Source organism: Corythoichthys intestinalis, chromosome 7, assembly GCF_030265065.1.
Source record: "Corythoichthys intestinalis isolate RoL2023-P3 chromosome 7, ASM3026506v1, whole genome shotgun sequence".
NCBI lineage: Eukaryota > Metazoa > Chordata > Actinopteri > Syngnathiformes > Syngnathidae > Corythoichthys > Corythoichthys intestinalis.
Window position 1 is genome coordinate 17,226,910 of NC_080401.1, and position 20,523 is coordinate 17,247,432.

The 20,523-nt window shown below is 38.5% G+C and overlaps 1 protein-coding gene across 3 annotated transcripts in view; it reads left to right on the forward strand.

Moving 5' to 3' along the window:
- The first annotated feature begins 235 nt into the window (after positions 1-235).
- Positions 236-20,523, forward strand: part of adgrl4 (adhesion G protein-coupled receptor L4) — a 33,594-nt gene continuing 13,306 nt past the window's right edge. For 2 of the 3 annotated variants that reach the window (XM_057842315.1, XM_057842317.1), the window contains exons 1-9: positions 350-497; positions 571-720; positions 7,070-7,219; positions 11,292-11,441; positions 11,648-11,718; positions 14,027-14,206; positions 14,329-14,512; positions 17,329-17,442; positions 17,718-17,917. In XM_057842315.1, the coding sequence (XP_057698298.1) occupies positions 449-497; positions 571-720; positions 7,070-7,219; positions 11,292-11,441; positions 11,648-11,718; positions 14,027-14,206; positions 14,329-14,512; positions 17,329-17,442; positions 17,718-17,917 (1,248 nt within the window). In that variant the 5' untranslated portion in view covers positions 350-448. Of the gene's footprint in view, positions 498-570; positions 721-7,069; positions 7,220-11,291; positions 11,442-11,647; positions 11,719-14,026; positions 14,207-14,328; positions 14,513-17,328; positions 17,443-17,717; positions 17,918-20,523 lie in introns of all 3 variants that reach the window. The other variant, XM_057842316.1, reaches the window with a different exon arrangement.

Below are 20,523 nucleotides of genomic sequence, written 5' to 3' on the forward strand. Positions count from 1 at the left end.
CATTGGACAATGAGAACAATGGCAACAGAGGCTTTCCAAAGGGCAAGATGAACCACAAGATGACTTGAACTTCTGTACCTACTAAAAGCAATGAAATATAACTTGTTGTACGTATTAGGTTGCCATGGGACTCTACTAGTTTATTTTTGTGCGTGTTTGTTTTGGGTTTTATTTGAAAGACGTAGATTAAAGATCAAGACAGGAAGGGCCAGGTTTAGGGAAACAGGAAAAGTGATGCAAGGAAGTGGACGACGTCATAAGCCAACCCACTCCAGACAGTCTGCTAAAAGCCAAAATCAAAACCAGTGCCATTATGGAGACATCACTCTGGTTACCAATGAAACTAGCACTTTTGACAGGTATGTGAATTAAGAAAACTTTGAATGGTTTAATGATGCTGAAATTAACAAATGTAGTATTACTATGAGACTGTACTTAACCCATTTATATGCTGGAAATGTATGTCACACCACTGCAGGGACAAAACATCAACTTTAGTAGGTTTTCATCGAATACAGTTGTGTTGTAGAATATTTTCAAATGTATAATTTTATGTTTGTGCCTGTGTAGTATGGCTCTGCAATATGATGGACCCCTGCCAATTCTCTGACATTTGTAAATCCTGCCACAAGCTTGCAAGATGCAAGGCTTTGAATGAATCGAAGGAGGCTTGCTATTGTGACCACGGATATACCGGAGACGGTACAACATTTTGTGATGGTAAATATCTCTTCACAAACATATTGAAATGGTCAAAATAGCTACTGAATTGTTTTAGTGTTGAGTCACGGTGTATGCTTATAAAATAAACTATTGTGTATTATAAAAAGAAAACATCTTATTGGAATTAATATGCTGGCTTCACACAAGCACTCAACCTCTGAAATATTCCCAGACCAGAAGTTTCATTTTTATGGAGAGTAAGAAACTGAAAGTAACTCAACAGTCATGGAATTGGGAATTTATTATATTGTCAAGTTTGAAAGGATTGTAAAGCCCGTTTGTCATTGATTTTCTTTTACACGCACATACCTTTTACATTTCTTTGTGATTAAAAAACAACAACAACACTAGTTTCATTCCATTTGCTCATTTGGGGATCTATCTGTGAAAACAGTTAATGCTAAATTATACTCTACAAACTGTACGAGTATATACCCAAAACCAGTTTGGTGTAGCAAGGCAACAAGAATGCAATTTGGACAAAAATCCTAATCAGCATGTTGTAGTTTTAAAACATTTACCAACTTTTCTGAGTTTATGACTTTTCAGTGCCCCACAAATCAATCAGTAATGCTTTGGTGTAATTTTGCTAATCGTAATGCCCTATTGCTACATGGGCACTGGTATTCAAATTGTTACGTTAGGGTTACCTCCACTTTAAAAAGCTACGTTTAAGCAGGCCTCCAGACTAGCATTTTTTTCTTTTTTTTTTTTCAGTCAGATTTCCACTAACTTCATTATTTAAATGGTTATTATCAGTAGTAACATAGCTTAAGTATGGAACAGAAGTTTCTGAGCAAAAATAAAAGGGTAATAGATTCTAAATCCTTTAGGAGCTGCATTTAAAGCAACACTAGGTAACTTTTCAGTTTTGTTCGATTTTAGCGCTGCCAGTGGACAAAAGCAGTAGTGTTTTGTCCTAAAGGGAACCACAGACAGAAAGACATGAAGTTTTTAAAAGATAAATGTTAGTACGTTTAACACTTTGATATTAAAACTCTTTTAGTGTTTTCGTTTTAATAAAACTTGTAAAATTAACTAGTGGGTCGCCATTGTTGTTGACCTGGCAGGGTGGTGTCATCACATGGCCACGCTGACGGAATTCCACATTGTCACTCTTTAACTACATAAATATGTCATCGGCTCTGCCCTTCCAATTTAAGCCCGAGTGGAAAATTAATGAGAATGACAGCCCTGTCAATATTCAACAAAACGAGCAGCAAAAGCAAAATGAACAGGAAAGACTTGATGAGACGAGAGTAGCGTTTATGTGTCAAGTTTGCTAGTGACAGCCCTCTCCTGCTCTATTGATGGAGCGGGAGAGGGATGTCAAAAAATATTTGCAGATCTTCACAGTAACTTCATTAACCATTCAACCCACCAGCCGTTCAACACCTTGCCCTTGTACAATAAATATCACTTCACACTTCATCTGTTTCCGGCTCACATATTGATCCACATTGACTTTGCCTACCTTGCCGTAACATCTTGTTTGCTCACAATGTGTCTAGCGTGCTTTAAGTACAAATAAAGTACATGACAGTCCTCTTAGAGCACAATGTGCAAAATAAGGCACCATTATAATCTGTTGGGTAGAAAATGATACGAATAGCCAGCAATCAAACTAAGTTTAATACATTCATTTATTCGTTTTCCGTGTCGCTTATTCACCGGGAAGCAAGCATCTGTGTCTGGTAAAATCTGAGAACACCGGCGGGATGATCAACAATCTGGACAGCGGTATTATGTGACAAAAATTAGGTAAGACAGTATTGTCTCATTACTGAGATGTCTCGGTAGAGGCAAACTGCATCAAGGCTTTCCTGTGCTGTGATGAAAGTGTTATCCGCAAAAAATGATCAAACTGCTGTATTTCACTGTATTCCCTAATCATATGTAATGCACATGGTAGCTCTGGATGCTAACTATCGCCACAATAATATTGGAATAAGTTGGATCACACAATAGTTAACCGTGAAGATCTGCAAACATTTTTTGACAGCTCTCCTGCTCCTTAACTAGAGCAGGAGAGTGCTGTCACTAGCTAAATTGACACATGAACGCTACTCTCGTCTCCACCTGTCTTTCCTGTTCATTTGCTTTTGCTACTCGTTTTTTTTTTTTTTTTGGTAAATATCGACAGGGCTGTCCAACTCATTAATGTTCCACTCGGGTTCAAATTGGAAGGGCAGAACCGGCAACATGTTTATGTAGTTAAAGAGGGACACTGTGGAAGAACGGAAGCGTGGCCATGTGAAGTCACCACCCTGCGACATCAACAACAATGGCGATCTACTAGTTAAACTAATTTTACAAATTGTATTAAACGAAAACATTAAGAAGGGTTTTAATATCAATTTATTAGAACTCGTACTAACATTTTTTTCTATAACTACATGTCTTTCTATCAGTGGTTCCCTTTAAGGAAGACTGCGTTTCCCATGAGGACCAGCACACACTTGCACGGTGTCGTAAAATCATCAATCAATCAAAAATGAATCTACCGGTCACCTGCAGATGGATTAAGCGACATTTGTGTTTTGAGCGGCTGTATGAAGGATGAATAGTAATAAGGTAATGAATCCAGTTGTGGCTAAACAATAGCACATGGTTAGCTACTGTGTCTTAGAGGCCACTCCACTTATTCTCCTAAATAAGTGGAGTGGAGGTGGACTTTTTGAGTCTGACTTTTTTTTACCTGTTTGAGGCAGTTAGCTGCATATAAACACCTGTCCACACCATACACCCCAAAGAGCTGTCCAAAGACACCAGAATTGCAGACCTCTACGAGGCTGGAAAGAGTTACAGGGCCATTACCAAGCAGCTTGGTAATATAAATTCCACTGTTGGAGCAATTATTAGAAAATGGAAGAAGCTAAACATGACCGTCAATCTCCCTTGGATTAGGGATTATGCAAGATCTACCTCGCAGGGTCTCAATGATCGTAAAGACTGATTTATGCTTCTGCTTTCCGGTGATGGCGGAGCTACGGCGTAGACCCTATGCCGTCATTGCATATTCAAAGCATCAAGGAAACGCGTTGCCCTGTAATTCACCGCCATGCCACTAGAGGGGTGTGGTTTTGTCTTTGTACAGTTTTGTGGGACTCTTGTTGAATTCCTTTAGTTTTCCTCCGGTCATTGACAGTTATAGGAACAGAGGTAGAACGTGTGTATTTGCAGCAGCAGCTAATCAATATTGAACAACAAATGTTGTTAATACAAGTGTTGAAGCATTGGCGACAGAGAAGAGGTTTGCAAATGTTTGAAAACAGCGGTGTTGTTGTGCTGAAGGACCTGGGACCAACATTTCCAAGATTACTCTTGATAATACACTAAGACGTCATGGTGTAAAATCATGCATGGCACCGAAGGTTCCCCTGCTTCAGCCAGCACGTGTCTAGGCCTGTTTTAAGTTTGCCAATGAGCATTTGTATGATCCAGAGGAGTCATGGGAGAAGGTCATGTGGTGGAACTTTTTGGTCTTTTTTCCACTCATAATGGAGGAAGAAGAATGATGACCACCCCAAGAACACCATTCCTACTGTGAAGCATGGGGTGTGGTAGCATCATGCTTTGGGGGTGTTTTTCTGCACATGAGGCTGCACTACTGTACAGTATTAAGGAGATGATGACCAGGGCCATGTATTGTACGATTTGGGAAAGACAGCAGAGAGCCAGACTAACCAAGGAGCGGCTTGGTAAAAAACATATCAAGGTATCTGTGTCTCAAGGACAGTCCAGAAACTAGATTGATCAAGAGAAGATCTGTGTGGAGGAGTGATGCAAAATCCCTGCTGCAGTGTGTTCCAACCTGGTGAAAAGTTACAGAAAACGTTTGACCTCTGAAATTGTAAACAAAGACTACTGTACCAAATATTGACATTGATTTCCTCAAGTGTTCAAATACTTATTTCCAGCAGCATAATACAAATAAATGGTTAAACAAAAACCATACACTTTGTTTTCCAGTTTTTTTTTTTTTTTTTTGATTGTGCGTGAATGGTTGTATGTCTCCTTGTGCCCTGCAATTGGCTGGCAACCAGTTCAGGGTGTCCCCTGCCAAGTTAGCTGGGATAGGCTCCAGCACCTCCGCGCCCCTCATGAGGAAAAGCGGCATGGAAAATGAATGAATGAATGAATGCCTCTCACAGTGGACAAGCACATGCCATGATAATTTCAAACACGCCCATGATTTCCAAGTGGGAGAACTTGCAATATCACAGGGTGATCAAATACTTATTTTCCTCACTGTTTCCCTTCAGGATAGTAGTTGACTTGATGAACATCTTTTGACTCTAAAACATTTTTGTCATGTTGACAAGCTATGCAGGCATTTTAGTATTGACAGTAGCTCCAGGCAGGAAGTAGCCATGATCCAAAAGTAGCACAGAAGGCATGCATCAAGGAAGGGTAGTAGTTTTAAGGTGTAGATGACATCAGATGACACATTCCAGTTTGATTGTTAAATGCATCAAATTTAATGTAAATGAATGTGTTTAACTTTTAATACTAATTTTAAAAAGTAGACACACTGTTTGGATGGGTTACTGGATTTGGTTTACTGACTTAATCATGTTTAACTCACTACTTGTATCATTTTCTCTGTAAAATAATTTTTTGTCATGTCTATTCAATTTTACCATTTGTATATGTTGTGTACTGGCTGGCAAACATTTCAGGGTGTACCCATCTTCTCCCTGTAGTAGACAGCATGAATAGGCTCCAGCACCTAAGTAACCCACATGAGGATAAGCTGTACAAATAACGAATAGATGAGGTTATTCTGTCCATTTTATTGCTTTTTTTCAGAGCACAATGCTATTTGGTCATCATGCTATCTCATAAGTATGTGAATGCTTCCAATGAACTTTATAAACATTTTAACATGATGAAAGATCATGGTTTGAATACATTGAAACATATATATGATATATGATATATTTTTGTCTATCAAATGATATGTGATATATTTTTGTCTATCAAACACAATAATAGTATGATAATTTTCCAATCTATCTAAACCTTATCTATTTAAACTATGAAAAAAACTTGCTTTGAATTTTCTTTATCTTTTGTTATCCGTACCTTAAAAATTGAAATGATGGGGGGGTGAAAAATTAAAAAAAGATTTTATTATGGGCCATATTGCCCAGCATCACTATATATTATATGCCATGAAGTCTGGCCCTGACCTCAGTGCCTTAAAAAAAATATTAATAAATAATAAGCGCTGTTGATTGTGTCTTTTCAGAAGCCTCCCATTTGTGCTTAAAATGTCCTTTTTGGATCGGTCTAATATGGGATATTCTTGTTCTATTTTAGGTTTTTATCATCTAAAAGTAATAATCATCAAATTACAAGAAATAACAGCTAAAAATATTACACTGTATTGCATGCATAATAAATTTATATAATATAACAGTTTCCCTTTCTGAAATGTTTAACGAAAATATTTTTTAGAAATAAATAAATAAAATTCTCCAGAATATTCTAATTTCATGAGATATACCGGTTATAGAACATTATTGTGTTGCTTTAAAAAAAAAAAAAAAATAGAGGGTTAAGTGTACAGTACTGTGAAATCAAATTTTCACCTCATAAACATTCACAGATTATTTTGGGATGAACGGGGTTGAATAAAATCTCTAAAATGTATTTCTATAAACCAGCCCTGATTGCTTTATTTTTTTCAACGTAACACAGAGAAAACTTTTTTTTTTTTTTTTTTTTTTTGAGGTCAGGTGGGGGGGTGTTACTTTGATAAAACATGAAAGTGTGAATGCAGGCGTGACTCATGTGTAAGACCGACTGCTTAAGCATCCTGTGCATGGTGCAAGCTATTTCCCTTCTGAATCCTAGTCACCTCTCATGAGAAGGCAGGATATCCCCTCTTGGAAAACCTTTGCACACGAAGTACAGATGAGAGGAAAGGCAAAATATTTGTCATACATGGAAACGGGAAAACAACAGGGAAAATTCATACCAGCTCAGTTCGAGTAAACTCTGTGAAGAGAGACAGTCAAAATCAACTCAAATGAATATTTGCTTGTTGGTGTTGGTGTTGGCGGAGTTTGGCAGAACCCGAAAATGTCGCAGTTTATCATGTGCAGAGAACGTGATGATTTTGTAGTGTGTGGAAGGAATAGGTTAATTGATTTACAAACCAGAATACTGTTTGCATGTGAATGTAGGCAGTGTACATAAATAAAGATATAGCTTTTCTAGAAATATCAAATGGGATGTTTTCTGCTGTCTTCTGCCTGTTACTAGGCTACTTAAATTAACTGTCAAATCATGCAGCAATGTTTTCACAGGTAACCGCAGTGTTCTTTTCTTTTCACAGATGACAATGAATGCCAGAATGTGACAAATATCTGTGGCTATGCAGGCAACTGCACAAATACAAATGGCAGTTTCTACTGTACGTGTTTGCCTGGATACACATCAACTGGACAGGCTAAGTTTCAGACGAATGATGGCACTGAGTGCAGAGGTAGGCTGCTGTCAAAGTATAAATCTCTAATTTCAATTAAATACAAGCATTTCAGAAATTAAAATAAAGGATCTTGGAGATCAGATCTCAAGTGTATACTTCCGTATTTTAACTTTTGTCATTTTCAAATTCATTGGGGTTTTGGTGTTCTATAGTGTATTAGCTTTTACCTATACTTAACTTTGTTCCTTCATAAAAATTTTTAACAATACTTTTTTTTGTCACCTCTGGGAGTGCGTCCCCTCAAGCACAGTTTAACAACTTCCTTTTTTCAAAGAGCAAAGCATACCAACAGTAAATGTTATAAAAAGAAAAATAAATAAATAAAAATACTTGCATAACATGGACAAAGAGCAGACAAAAAGCAACTGAGGGCGCTTTCACACTAGCGGTGTTTGCTTCGTTTTAAATGGAGCAGAGTTTTTTTTTTCTCAGATAGTCCGCTTCGTTTTGTAAATGTGAACACGCATCCGTACTCTAGTTCGGACCAAACAACCAAACTCTGATCCGCTCAAAAATTGTGGGTCTCTCCACTTTAAGTGCACCCTGCTTTGCTTGTGAATGTTACCAGAGCAGGGTGTGCTTTTACTACTTTATGTGCAGCGTCACAGCATGGAGCTGTGATGCTCTAGGCTGTGACAGTATACGCAGGGCATCTTTGGAAGCGGAAGTACGGCAAGATGATAGACGATTAATGTTGTTGTGCTGCGGTAAGCAGTTGCATTTGATACACAGAATTGGGTTCTAATGTGGCGATTGTGTTTTGCATGTGTTCGCTGACTGTATCGTGTGAGAGTCTCTGGCCCAGACAGGCGGAGCCTCTCGGGGCAGTCGTTTCGTGAGTCTCGCTCTCCTGGAAGTGGCGACAATTTGATAGTACAAAAAGTCATGAAAGTAAGAGCAATTCCGCTCCTGTGTGACTCTCCCTTTCGTGGTTTAATTTTCCCCTATGCATTTTTTATATACGCCGCTTGGCATTGAGTCAAGAGGAAGCGAATGGCTATGCTATGTTATATTACTTTTTTTTTTTTCTTCGAACCTACATGCATACAAACCTCTGCTTCACAAAAGAGTCCGTTGACAAAAAAATTGACACAAACAGATACACAATTATCATTGCAAAATAAAAGACAGTAATAAATCAAAACTGTATACAGATTAACATGTAAAAATAATGCTATGCTGCATTACGTGCAGCATCACAGCAACACGCTGTGACGCGCATTCTTGTTAGTGCATGCGAAATGAAAAATGCCCCCCCTCACGTCCCAACCAGCCCTAATCCAGTAGACACACACTTTTTTGGGGTGGTGGCATATTTGCTGCTTTTTTGTGTGTGTTATTGTTTGAGCTGCAGCTAACAAATATTTTTATAATCAATTAAATGGACAATTAATTAAATGATTCACTTGAAATTGTTCTAGACATGTTGTAAGACAAAATGAATGGCAAGTTCCTTCAAAAATATTTTATTACAACTTCCTGACTTAAATGTATTCTACAATAAAACAAAGTTTTTAATAAAGGTTCTGAGTATAAAACATCAAAAGAATTTGTCAGTACACAAATCAGACACAAGTCCTATTCATTCAAATTAAAAAAAGTGTCGTTGATTATTTATTTTTTTTCTTGTGGACAAAGCACTGATAGAAATTATGTCAGCGACTCATTTAATTTCTATATACAAACCAAGAAACAACATTGAATAAGGAGCAGTGTTGTTAATCTTACTTTTAAAAAGTAATTAATTACAGTTACAAATTACTTCTCCCCAAAAGTAATTGAGTTAGTAACTCATTTACTTGAATGTAAGAGTAATTAGTTACTTGGCAAAGTAACTGGTGTTACCTTTCATGCCCCCCCAAGCCCCCCAAAAAATAAAATTGTAACCTTTGCTATGTTTGGAAGTCATTTATTGTTGTGAATCAACCGTTAAAGTTATTAAAATTGCTCCCATTATTGCATTAGTTCCCTTCTGTCTACTTTTGACATGTGTAAGTTTTAGAAACTGTTTCATCATTTAAAGATGGATTCAAGTCGATTTTTGCCGATTTAGGAGTATTTTAGAAAGAAAGTTACTTAGGTTCGCTAGGAAGGTTCTCTACAACAGAGCCTTCCTGAGAAGTCTACTGCTTTAAGAAGCCGGCTGTTTAATAACGCCGGTAAGTCGATTATTTCGCATCTAGCTCTCAATACATGTGCTAACGCTGCCGTGTTTGTCATTTCCCATCTAGTTATATATAGACCTACATAGGATATCTACCTTAGCATCATTTGGGGGGGTAGTTTGTAGGCTATTGGCTACAACCAGGTATTATTGGAGTCACCTAGCAAAGCGTTTGCAACGGTGTCATAACTCTCTTCCCTCCTCACCACTCCCGCCCTGCTCTCTCGTCTCCGTGAGTTTGTCTGTCAGACTTTTCTCGCGTCATTCAACCAACGTAGTAATGCATAGTAACACACAATTTTACACCCTTAGTAACAGTAACGGCATTGCCAAGATGAGAAAAGTAATTAATTAGATTACTCACTACTGAAAAAAATTAAGTCGTTATACTCTAATGCCGTTATTAACAACACTGATAAGGAGGAGGCAGACTGTAATGAATCAGTTTTTATTACCAAACAGTTGTTCATAAATACAATCCAAATACAATTTCAATGCACATTCTTGTATGACAATTCATAGTTTGAATGAGAGTTTGTGTTGAAAGGAGACTTAAAGCTGTTATATAAATGGATTTATGTGTGTGGTTTCTTTAAGAAATGAGACAACTTTACCACCTAATTCAGTGCTAATGCTTCTCCAAAACACAATACAAACGGACACTTAAGATACTGAGTAGCATAATCGCTAACTAGATTAGCACTCTGTCCTAAGTAGTACCGTCTTATCAACAAAGAATACAAACAATGTATTTGGCTTCATTTACTCACCTCTGACGGAGGCACACTGGATCTAACAACGCACAAGACGATCTAACTCACTTCGTAATGTTATTGATTCAGCAACCCAGCCTGAATGTAGCAGTGAACTCTCTCTCTCTCTTGCTCCAATCACTGTTCCGCGCAGACTCACATTACACACAAACAAGGACCCAAACGGGTCTTCCCATAGCTGGGAGTGGTCAGGTGGATTCCACCTGACGGCGCCCCCTGTCGGCTTGCGCCCATATGTGGCACATTCGCTCCTCGACATGTAGTTGTGCCACTGCCTTTAACACACCTCAATCAAATAATCAACTCATTAGCAAGCACTCCAGAAGCATGATAACGATCCTGATTATTTCTTCAGATGTGGTGAAGGAGGGAGACATGCAAAACACGACTGGATAGGTGGCCTCGAGGTCCAGATTTGGTGACCCGTGTGTTAGAATGTTAGTCAGTGTTAGAAAATGATCATTTTCCTTAAGATAGAGTACGGCACTTTTAGTCATTGCCTTCAAAAATGGCATTAAAATTTTTGAAGCAACCCAGAGTGAACAATTATTTCAGAAAATTATCCACAGCAATAACTGATGTTGTTATGATGACTGATTTTCTTTGTGTCGTTATGGTAGTGTTTTTGCAAATTACTGATTTACCTTCTCATTGGGTGTGAAAGCATGTGGACTGAACAGCTGTTAGGTGTTAGCTGCTGGAATTGTGTGTGAATGTGCAAACTGTTTTGTCTTTCACTGAACTATGGAGGATAAACACATTGGAGGTGCTTCTTCCCCGGGCTCTTCGCTTCCTCCCCATCTGCTGCTCTGAGATTTCACTGGAGAACTTTGGCTCAATATACAGGATGAACAACATTGCAAATGTACAACATTCACTCTGTAGTTCTCAGCCCACATAGACACACATGTACACATACCACGGGGACAAGTAGTCCATACAAAAGAATGATAATGCCAAGTTAGTATTAAAGTTGTTAAAGTTTAAATAATGCTATCAATTAAAATACGTAGATTGTATTATTTGTCATTACAAATCTTATATGATTGGATCTCTCCTATGTGCAAAATCTCCTTTAATCACATTGTGTTTGCTTTAAACTGAACGTAAGCTCTTTGTGTGCATTCCTCAGACATTGATGAATGTGAGGCAGGACAGGCCTGCGGTCCGAACTCACACTGCCATAATATCAATGGATCTTTCTATTGCACCTGTCAGCGTGATTACATCCCAACTTCTGGCACTAAGCACTTTCATCCAGAGCGAGGTGGAAGATGTAAAGGTCAGTATGGGAAGGAAGAATACACATGCATCTGCTCATATTGCTATTTCTGTGCAGTCACTTTCACACTTAAGAATGTTGCTTGCAACCCACTTTACAAACCTTCAGAAAGAGATGATGTTGCTAAAAATTCAAACTGTTTAAATTCACTGTAAAAAGGCTCTCAGTGGTTAGTCCCGTTAATGATTCTAATTGTTGTTTTTCAGATCATCCCCAAAAACATTGCCATGACAGCATTGGATGTATCACACAGACTGTCAACAAAACACTTGAATATGTAAGTGCCCCATCTGCTGGAATTAAAAAAAAAAAAATGATTTTACAGACATGAAAATAAAGAGACATGAACCAAAAGGAGGTCCCATGACGTGTTGAACTCTAAAAGGTTTGAAAGAAGCAAATCAGCATTCCCTACTGAAATTAATCGATAAGCCATTAAACAATTTCAGGCCCTCGGAAAATGGCTGACAAATTAAAATGTATATAATGATAAAAAATAACATGCTATAACATTCTAATTACTGAAAACAAATTGTTTTAACGTAAATAAATATTGTTTTGTCAATGAACATCATGCTACTGATTTTGGGGTGTGTGCTTTGACCACCTAGGGTTTACATTGCGGTTAGTTACTCAAAAGAAGTAATAGATTACACATTATACAATATTCTCTCAAAAATAACAGACAGGAAAAGCAGCCAGTGAGACAGGAGGCACTTTTCCCAATAATTGGATTCCATCGTGGCGAAAAAGGTACTTAAGTCCTCTGCTAGCAATGTAATATAACTACTGAGCTTGTAAAAATGTAATATTATTACTTTTTACTCCTTGCTGGAAGCAGTAATTTTATTATAGTGACGTATTACATTGTAACACCTTGAACTCAACACTGATAAAGACTCTTGAATACCTAACACTTAGGGCCCTATTTTCGGACACAATCTAAATCTTAAACAGTGCAAGTTTGCGAAGCAAACTACATTTTAATGTTGTTTGCATTTGATTTCCTAATTTAGCTGCACAAAATGGGGAAATATTAGGAACCAATCTTAGTGTGAGGTCGCACTACAGCAGATCACAGCTACAAAATGGTTTTTACTTCAAGTCCCACTCAAAATTCAGCTTTATTATCCACAGTTTGTTTATTTATTTATTTATTTATTTATTTCAAACATGTCAGATACAAGCAGGGGTGAAGGTGGGTAGAATTTCCAGACATAAATGCCAGAGAGACTTATTTTTGGATGGGGGGGGGGGGTGTCAAACCTTGTAAAACCAGCAAAATGCTAAGAAAACTGCTTTTGGTAGTTATACCTATAACACGCAATAACACGTTATTCGGCAACTGCATGTCACAAGGAATACACAAGAAATTGATTTTTAATTCAAGATTGTTTTTTTTTTTTTTTTAATGATGTGCAAACTAACAGTTAACAAGAACATCAGTAACCCCAAACTCCATATCTTAATTTTTATTTTCTCTCATTTCCTCATATATAAATGAAAAACCAAGATTTGAACTATTGTAGAACATACTGCAACTTAAGAACATAGGATGTACATTAAAACTGAAGATAATGTAAACATTGACCTATTTTTTTTAAATAATAAATGTCCAAGTAACATAAATTAACAAACTAAGTACAAATTACTCTTAAATTATGCAATAATTTTTAAAGATTATGCAAACATAGTCTTTTTTAAATTGTAAGAAAATAAATAATTAGCTTAACATAAATAAACAAGTCCAAATGTGCACATATTATCATGGAAAATTTTATGAACCTCCCCATCAGAGCAAATAAAATGGAATAAAATTAAATTAAATTTTATAATGCTTCTTCAATGCATATTTTCTTAAAGATCTCATCTATTTTCCATTGCATTGCCCTTTTTTATCGCATTAATTCAACAAGTTGTTCTTTGCCTGTCACTAAAATCTCTCTGGTTTTTCCTTTTTTCCTTTTTTGTTGTTAAATCCAGACCAATCAGAGCTATGTGTCCATGATGATCACATATCAGTTTGTTAGCCAATTGAACGGACAGCTGAGTCCTGGGTGGTTTGCTGTGTGCATGCGCACATTGACGTGACTCATACACTCATACACTGAGACTGAGCCACTCGGTAGAACTCCGTGGGATAGATAAATAATAAATACTGGTTGAAACGGATTACGCTACACAAGCACTTCATTAAGCTTATTGTTAACACCTGTGTATGTATATCTGACGTTAGTAGATTGTTTTGTTCTTAGAGATTCATATGTGGCAGCCAGGAGTTTTTTTTTTTAACATGGGTTTTTGACAGTTGCCGCCATATTTTCGGGATCAAGGCACTGTTCCGCCTTGTTCCGGCCCCTAATCTTTTACCAGAACGGCATACGGTACTATTCCGGCCCACTTCACCCCTGTATATAAGTCATCATCAGATTGTGCAGGTGTGGCCAAAGGTGAGGAGGTGGAAAGCAATTTGATAAAACCAATCCACACGTTTTGTTTCTTAGCCCTGCTGTTTCTATTTTCTCTGATCAAAATGATTTTTTTCGCTGAATGGAATGTTAGCTGCTTTTTTGTTGCCCTTTTAGATGAGCAACCTGACTGAGCCCCTAAGCTTACTGAATGAAATTGCTCAGCAGTCGTCTGGGGATCTGACCTCAGTGGAAGTGATTGCATACGTTGAGGCTTTGAGCCGGTCCACGTCATTGCTGGCCACAGGAGGAAAGGATCAGGCTGTCAAACCGACTGTTGTCCACTCAACTCTCAAAGTAATCCTAACTTACTTGTTTCATTCCTCTCACTCACTGTTGTGACCATGTTACTTCAATGGAGAGCATGCGAATATTTTAACGAAGGACTAACACAATAAAATGCTTGCTCTTGTCAACAGAAATTAGTTAAAGCGGTAAACAACTTGGTGGAAAAGGATGAACTGGTGGCGTGGGACAGGATTAAAGAAGAGCGCCGGGGAAAAACGATTACCAAGCTGCTGCATGCTGTTGAAGAGAGTGCTCTCACTTTGGCCAAAAGCCTCCGAACTCCGAATGATCTTCAAATTAAAGACACACAAATGGGTAAGGTGACTATGTATAATTTGAGTCAGGGATGGAAAAACCGGTCCTCAAGAGCCCCTGTGAGTCCTGTTTTTTTTTTTTTTTTTTTTTTGTTCCGGCAACTGATCCAGCTCAGAGAGCAGTGTTGTTTTTATCAGCCCTTTTAATGTTTGTTTTAGTCTTTTGGATAAAAATACTTTTTAGTCTTAATCATATTTCAGTCATTTCAAAATGTTTTCGTCTTTGTCTAGTTTTAGTCGATGAAATAGCATAGGAATTTCGTCTAGTTTTAGTCGACACTTGCTCAAAACATTTTCATCTATAAAATTCAAGGTGTTAGTCCAAAAATAAAGGTTTACAAAAATGTCGAATGAACATCGACAGACGAGCACATATTGTAGCGTCTAAAACAGGGGTGTCCAAACGTTTTGCAAAGGGGGCCAGATTTGGTGTGGTAAAAATGTGGGAGGTCGACCTTGGCTAACGTCCTTTAAGTAGAACAATATATTTAAGCGAATTTTAGCCTTTGTGATGGTCTCTTTCGACTCTTGGGCTCTTGTGAAATACTGCTGCTGTGGAATTAAACTAGCTTCAAGTTGCTTCAATTTCTCGCTACGTATCTTCCCTGCAATATTGTTGTAGGCCCTACATGTCAGCGTGTCTTGTTTGGTGATATCACCTCACATTCAACTCTTTAAAAACAGCGACTGTCTCTTTGCAAATGAGGCAAACACAGTTGTTGCATATGTTAGTGAAAAAATAGTCCAATTTCCACCTATCCTTGAAGGGTTGGCCGTCGCAGTCAAGTTTCTTTTTTTTGTTGTTGTTGATTGTCGCCATTTAGAAAATTTGTGAGTAAAGGGTCACACGGGGTAATGTTGCTTAGAGTGCTGCTGCCTTGTAGTGGGTAAATGAGGAGCAGTATTTAGTGTGTAAGCTACTTCATATGCTGGTAGCAGTACTGCTGACCAATTTATTAAGTCTGTGTGCGGGCCAGATGTTATTTATCTTATGACAGAGGCTGGGGGCCGGATGAAATTTGACTACGGGCTGCATTTGGCCCCCGGGCCGGACTTTGGACATGTCTGGTCTAAAAGGACAACGCCAAATTTGTTATTCTAATACACACTCAGCAAGAAAAGCAGTATATTATTTTCAATTAAACCTACATAGAAGCCACAAACTCTATTTAAAAGTCCGAGCGTTTAACATCCTCTAGACCAGTGTTGTCCAACCTTTTCTGAGTCACGGCACATTTTTACATTGGAAAAAATCTTGCGTCACACCACAAATGAAAAATGTTCAAAAATAACTTTCTGTACAGTATATCTAAATATAAAATAATTCCTCAATATTTATACTTACTAAGTGTGAAACTTGCCTGTTTAGAGGATATCCTGGCAAGAATCTTTTTCAACAGTTCTCAGTTGCTCTCTGTTTTTATTTTTTGTAACAGTTAGGTTTGAAAGCTCAGAATTATCAGACATGAGGACTTGAACAATGTCTTTAACTGCATCAGGGCCGAACATCTCGCTGACAATAGCTTTGCAGGCGAGTAGTATTAATGTCTTTGCCATCGTGTGGGACTTTTTGGATTTAGCAACAAGTTCAGCAATAAAGTAACTGATTTTTAGGGCTTTCTCATTGACCTTTCTAGTTTTTCTCAAAAAAGTTGCTTGTTACTCTGTGTTTTCACAAAGGCTAACAAAATAGTCCATTGGCTTGTTTTGAGGCGACAAGTGTTTCGTTTGGAGAGGACATTTAAGCTTGCTTCACACCATAGCGCTGTTTGGTAGTGTCGCATACGTATCGCGTTCAAGAACCAATCAGATCTTAAGCCACCGGCCACATTGTCCACAATGTGTTGGAATAAAACACAGGGGGAGAATTGATGGTCCTCACATATGGGTAACATGGAGAGGACACTTTCATGTATATCAACACTTGAGAAGTCTAATCAAATTATGTACAGTAGACGTGCTGGGGTCAATCCACATTGTCTTGGACAGCTGATGGCCAGAAATCCAAGCAGCCCCCGAACGCGACACGAGCAATACCTCGCTCATCTGCACTCACCCGTAACCATCTACCTACTCCTTCCTTCCTACTGCAACTCCGCCCGACAACGTAAAAAAAACAAAAATGTGATATTGGATAATTTCTTACGGCACACTAGTGTGCCAAAACACACCGGTTGAAAAACACTACTCTAGACTTACTGACCAGAAAAGCCAAGTACCACCGCTTTAGACTGGCCAGTGTTTTAAGAGGACGCTCGCCATTCTGAAGCTAATGCTAATGCCAACGCGAATACTACGCTAACGCTAGGATTACATTTAGCGTCTGATGATCACTCAGCAAATACCTTTAAAGGCTAAAGCAATATTGCATGTTCTCGCTTGCCAAGATAAGAAAACACATTTTACCGTGTTTCCAAACAAGCAAGATGGAGCGCAGCCTAGTTTGAAACATACACATTGTGAGCATAAAACAGAAGTTATGTCACAGTTGTCCCGTCGTCGTCTTGTCAGACGAAAACTGGCATCCGTCTCGTTATGTCATGAAGCAAAGTTTTTAGCTCGTCATGGTCATGAAAAAATTGTTCGTCAACAAAATGTTTTCGTTATCGTCAATGCTGACGAAAAGCAACACTGACAGAGAGATTAAACAATGATTGATTGCACTTGTAAGACACCAGATTGGTGAAAAGGTGTTCTCTTGATGTGTTGAAACAAAAACCCGCACCTACTGTGGCCCTTTGTGGAATGGTTTACCCACCCCTGCTTTGAGTAGTTCACCTTTTGTCTTCATTTTTATCCGTCAAACCTCTTTTACAGAAATGAGATTGTTCACTTTTGATGCCAGTCACAAAAAAGACACACTGTCTTGCACCATGGGAGGGGACCGCATGACTTTAACGCCAATGATTAGACCAGAGAAGGATAGTAATGGTGAGTGCAACCTCAGTTAAGTGACAGAAAGTGCTAGTTAAGCATTTTGATGTAATGCTGTATGTCTGCAAATGCAATAAATGTTGAAACTGTAGTCAGTTTAGTGGGCCTTGCTTCACAGGCTTTGCTTTAGTTCATTCTATTCTGTATAAGTTCATGTACCAGTGGTTGAACAAAACAGTCTCGTTCCAATAATTTCAAAATTTGACACTCAATGTCGGTCAGCAAAGATATGACATTTGTCATTCGTTCCCTGAACTTGTGTTGTCCATCAGAAAGCGTGTCAGTGGTATTTGTGCGATATGACAGCATGGCAGACATCCTGAAGTCAAGCATCGACCCGGGTGTCACCGACAACTTGCGCTATGCAGAAACGGCGGAAATCACTGTCAACTCCCAAGTGGTGGCAGCTGCCGTCAAACCTGCTGACGTCTACCAGCTTGACCATGTCATCTTCACTCTGAGACACGTTGAGGTAAAGATGAATGGACATGCTGTCTTTCACTCAATATGCTGCTGCTGCAAATTTGTAGTGCAGGACCTTTTGGGGAGTTCCCCTTTATATCTCGTCATTCTGCTGCAGTAAGCACTTTGTGCAATACCTTGCTAAAACATTGCTTTACAGTTGAGTTTTATTCTGTTTGACAAATTAGATCCAAAACACCAAAAAGTATCCCACTTATGAGATTGTCATCTAATGTTGCAGTTACTAAAGTGTGGTTTTGTATAGACAGATTGGCTGAAGATTAGTATTAAATATTAAGTAATATAAGTTACACTTGTAAAATTGTAGAGTGTGAACGTCAGCATTCAATTTTTATATGTGACCTTGCACAGGATTTTTTTTAGACTGTTCCATGCATAAGTTGATATGAGCATGAACTGGATGAGTTTGTCATCAATGTGGCTTTACTCACAGCATACGCCCACTTATCTCTGGAGAGCAGGAGACAAAGCTGCACTCATGACGTATCAAACTCGAAGTCAGCCAAATTCAGAGAAATGTATGAATGGTTGCAACATATTTTTAGAGAAATCCCTAAGGATATCGGAAAAAGAATTTATCATTATTTAGTCATATTTTGTAAGAACTGACCATAAACAATGTTCATATTTTCTGATTCTCTGTCAGTGGGTTGCTGAGCCACACCAAGCCATACTTAAAGTCTACAACCCCTAGCAAAAAGTATGGATTCACCAGTCTCGGACGAGCATTCACTCAGACATTTTATCATGTAGAACAAACTCAGATAAAAAGCTCGAAAAAAAGTCAAGAGTCAAAAATCTGCATTGGACAAGGTGTCAAGCGTCAACAATCTGCATTGGACAGGGTGATGATGCTGGAACTTTTGTTTGGTGCTGTTCCAGTGAGATTTACAAAGATGACTACCTGAGGAAGACATCAAAATTCCCTCAGTCCTTGATGATATGAGGCTGCATGCCAGGTAAAGGCACTGGGGAGATGGCTGTGGTTAAATCTTCAATAAATGCACAAGCTTTCATTGAAATTTTGTCCCTTCAATTGAAAATGTGTTTGTCATTTTCCAAGATGACAATGCATCATGCCACAGAGCTAAAACTGTTAAAGCATTCCTTGGAGAAAGACTCATCCAGTCAAGGTTATGGCCTGCAAATAGCCCAGATCTCAACCCTATTGATAACTTGTGGTGGAAATTGAAAAAAATGGTCCACAGCAAGGCTCCGACCTCCAAGGATGATCTGGCAACTGCAATCAAAGAGAGTTGGCACCAAATGGATGATGAATACTCATCAGGTCCATGCCTCAGCAACTGCAAGCTGTCATAAAAGCCAGAGGTGGTGCTACTAAATACCAGAGATTAGAACTGTCCCGACTAGTCGACGTTGTTGACGTCATTGATGACATAAATGCGTCGACGGGCGAAACATACCATTGACGGGTAAAGACTGGTTAAAAAAAAAAAATACATGCGGACAAAGTTTAGAATGGCGGGCGCTCGCGATGCAAGCGGTTGTTACTGGCACCCCCAAGGGGGCCGCAGTTATTTCAATGTGACCGGCATTGTCAGATTGAGCAAAGAGGAAGAAAGTGGGCGAGCGAGAGAGAGGGACCGAGATCGTCGAGTTGGGAAAGTGCGCGGGTAGCGCGGAGTTCAGTTGCTGCATCCGTCACGTTTTTGTTTTGGTCAAAAAAAGTATCCATAAAGAGCCATGCGACGCCTCTCGGTGTTTTTATGCACGCCGCCGCCTTCCTGAGGAGGAAATCGGATGAACCGATGACAACGAGCCAAATGGATCGCCGGTTCACTCCTCAGTACGGCGAGGAGTTGAAAACACTGCCAATTATCAAAAAGGGCAGAATTGGTGACACAGTAATTCCAATTGGTAATTCCAGAGCCTGGAATTATTTCAAGGAAAATATGGAGGGTGCCACTGTGTGACTCTTTGCTTAGCTGAGCTCACACACCACGGTAGCACGTCGGCTATGAACGAACACTTGAAGCGCCGTCACCCAAGTATAATTTTCGAAGACAACAAGAAACCACAAGCTAGCGGATTGTAAGTCCATACAACTTTCTAACGATGTTTTTTAAAAATGGAAGTTACCTTTATGTGCGTCGTATCAACGTGCATTTTTATTTAATACAATAATTAATATATATATATTTCTAAATTATTATTACATTTATTAGGATCATGGAAGCTCCCACTTGGGGAAAATATATACATATATCCTGTATATACATAATATAATAAAAATATATATGGAAACAGCACTGGCCGGTTTACTGTAATCCATGACTGCACTAATGTTAGTTACTTTATATTATAAAGTATCATTGTGTATATACACATAGCAGTATGCTATAAAATTAATACTATATATTTCATTTTTGTTACTGTGAGTATGTGTGCCTCTCATTCAAAATAATTGTGGTAATATTTCAGTGTGCCCTCTACTTATCTATTTTCAGGTTAAAACAAAAGTTGAACAGTTTTTCCCCTCCCCCCAAAATGCGGAATGCACACCAGAAAAAGCATCTGAACTCACACACAAAGTATTCTGAAAATGGTTGTCCGGGACATTGCAATTCATTTTAA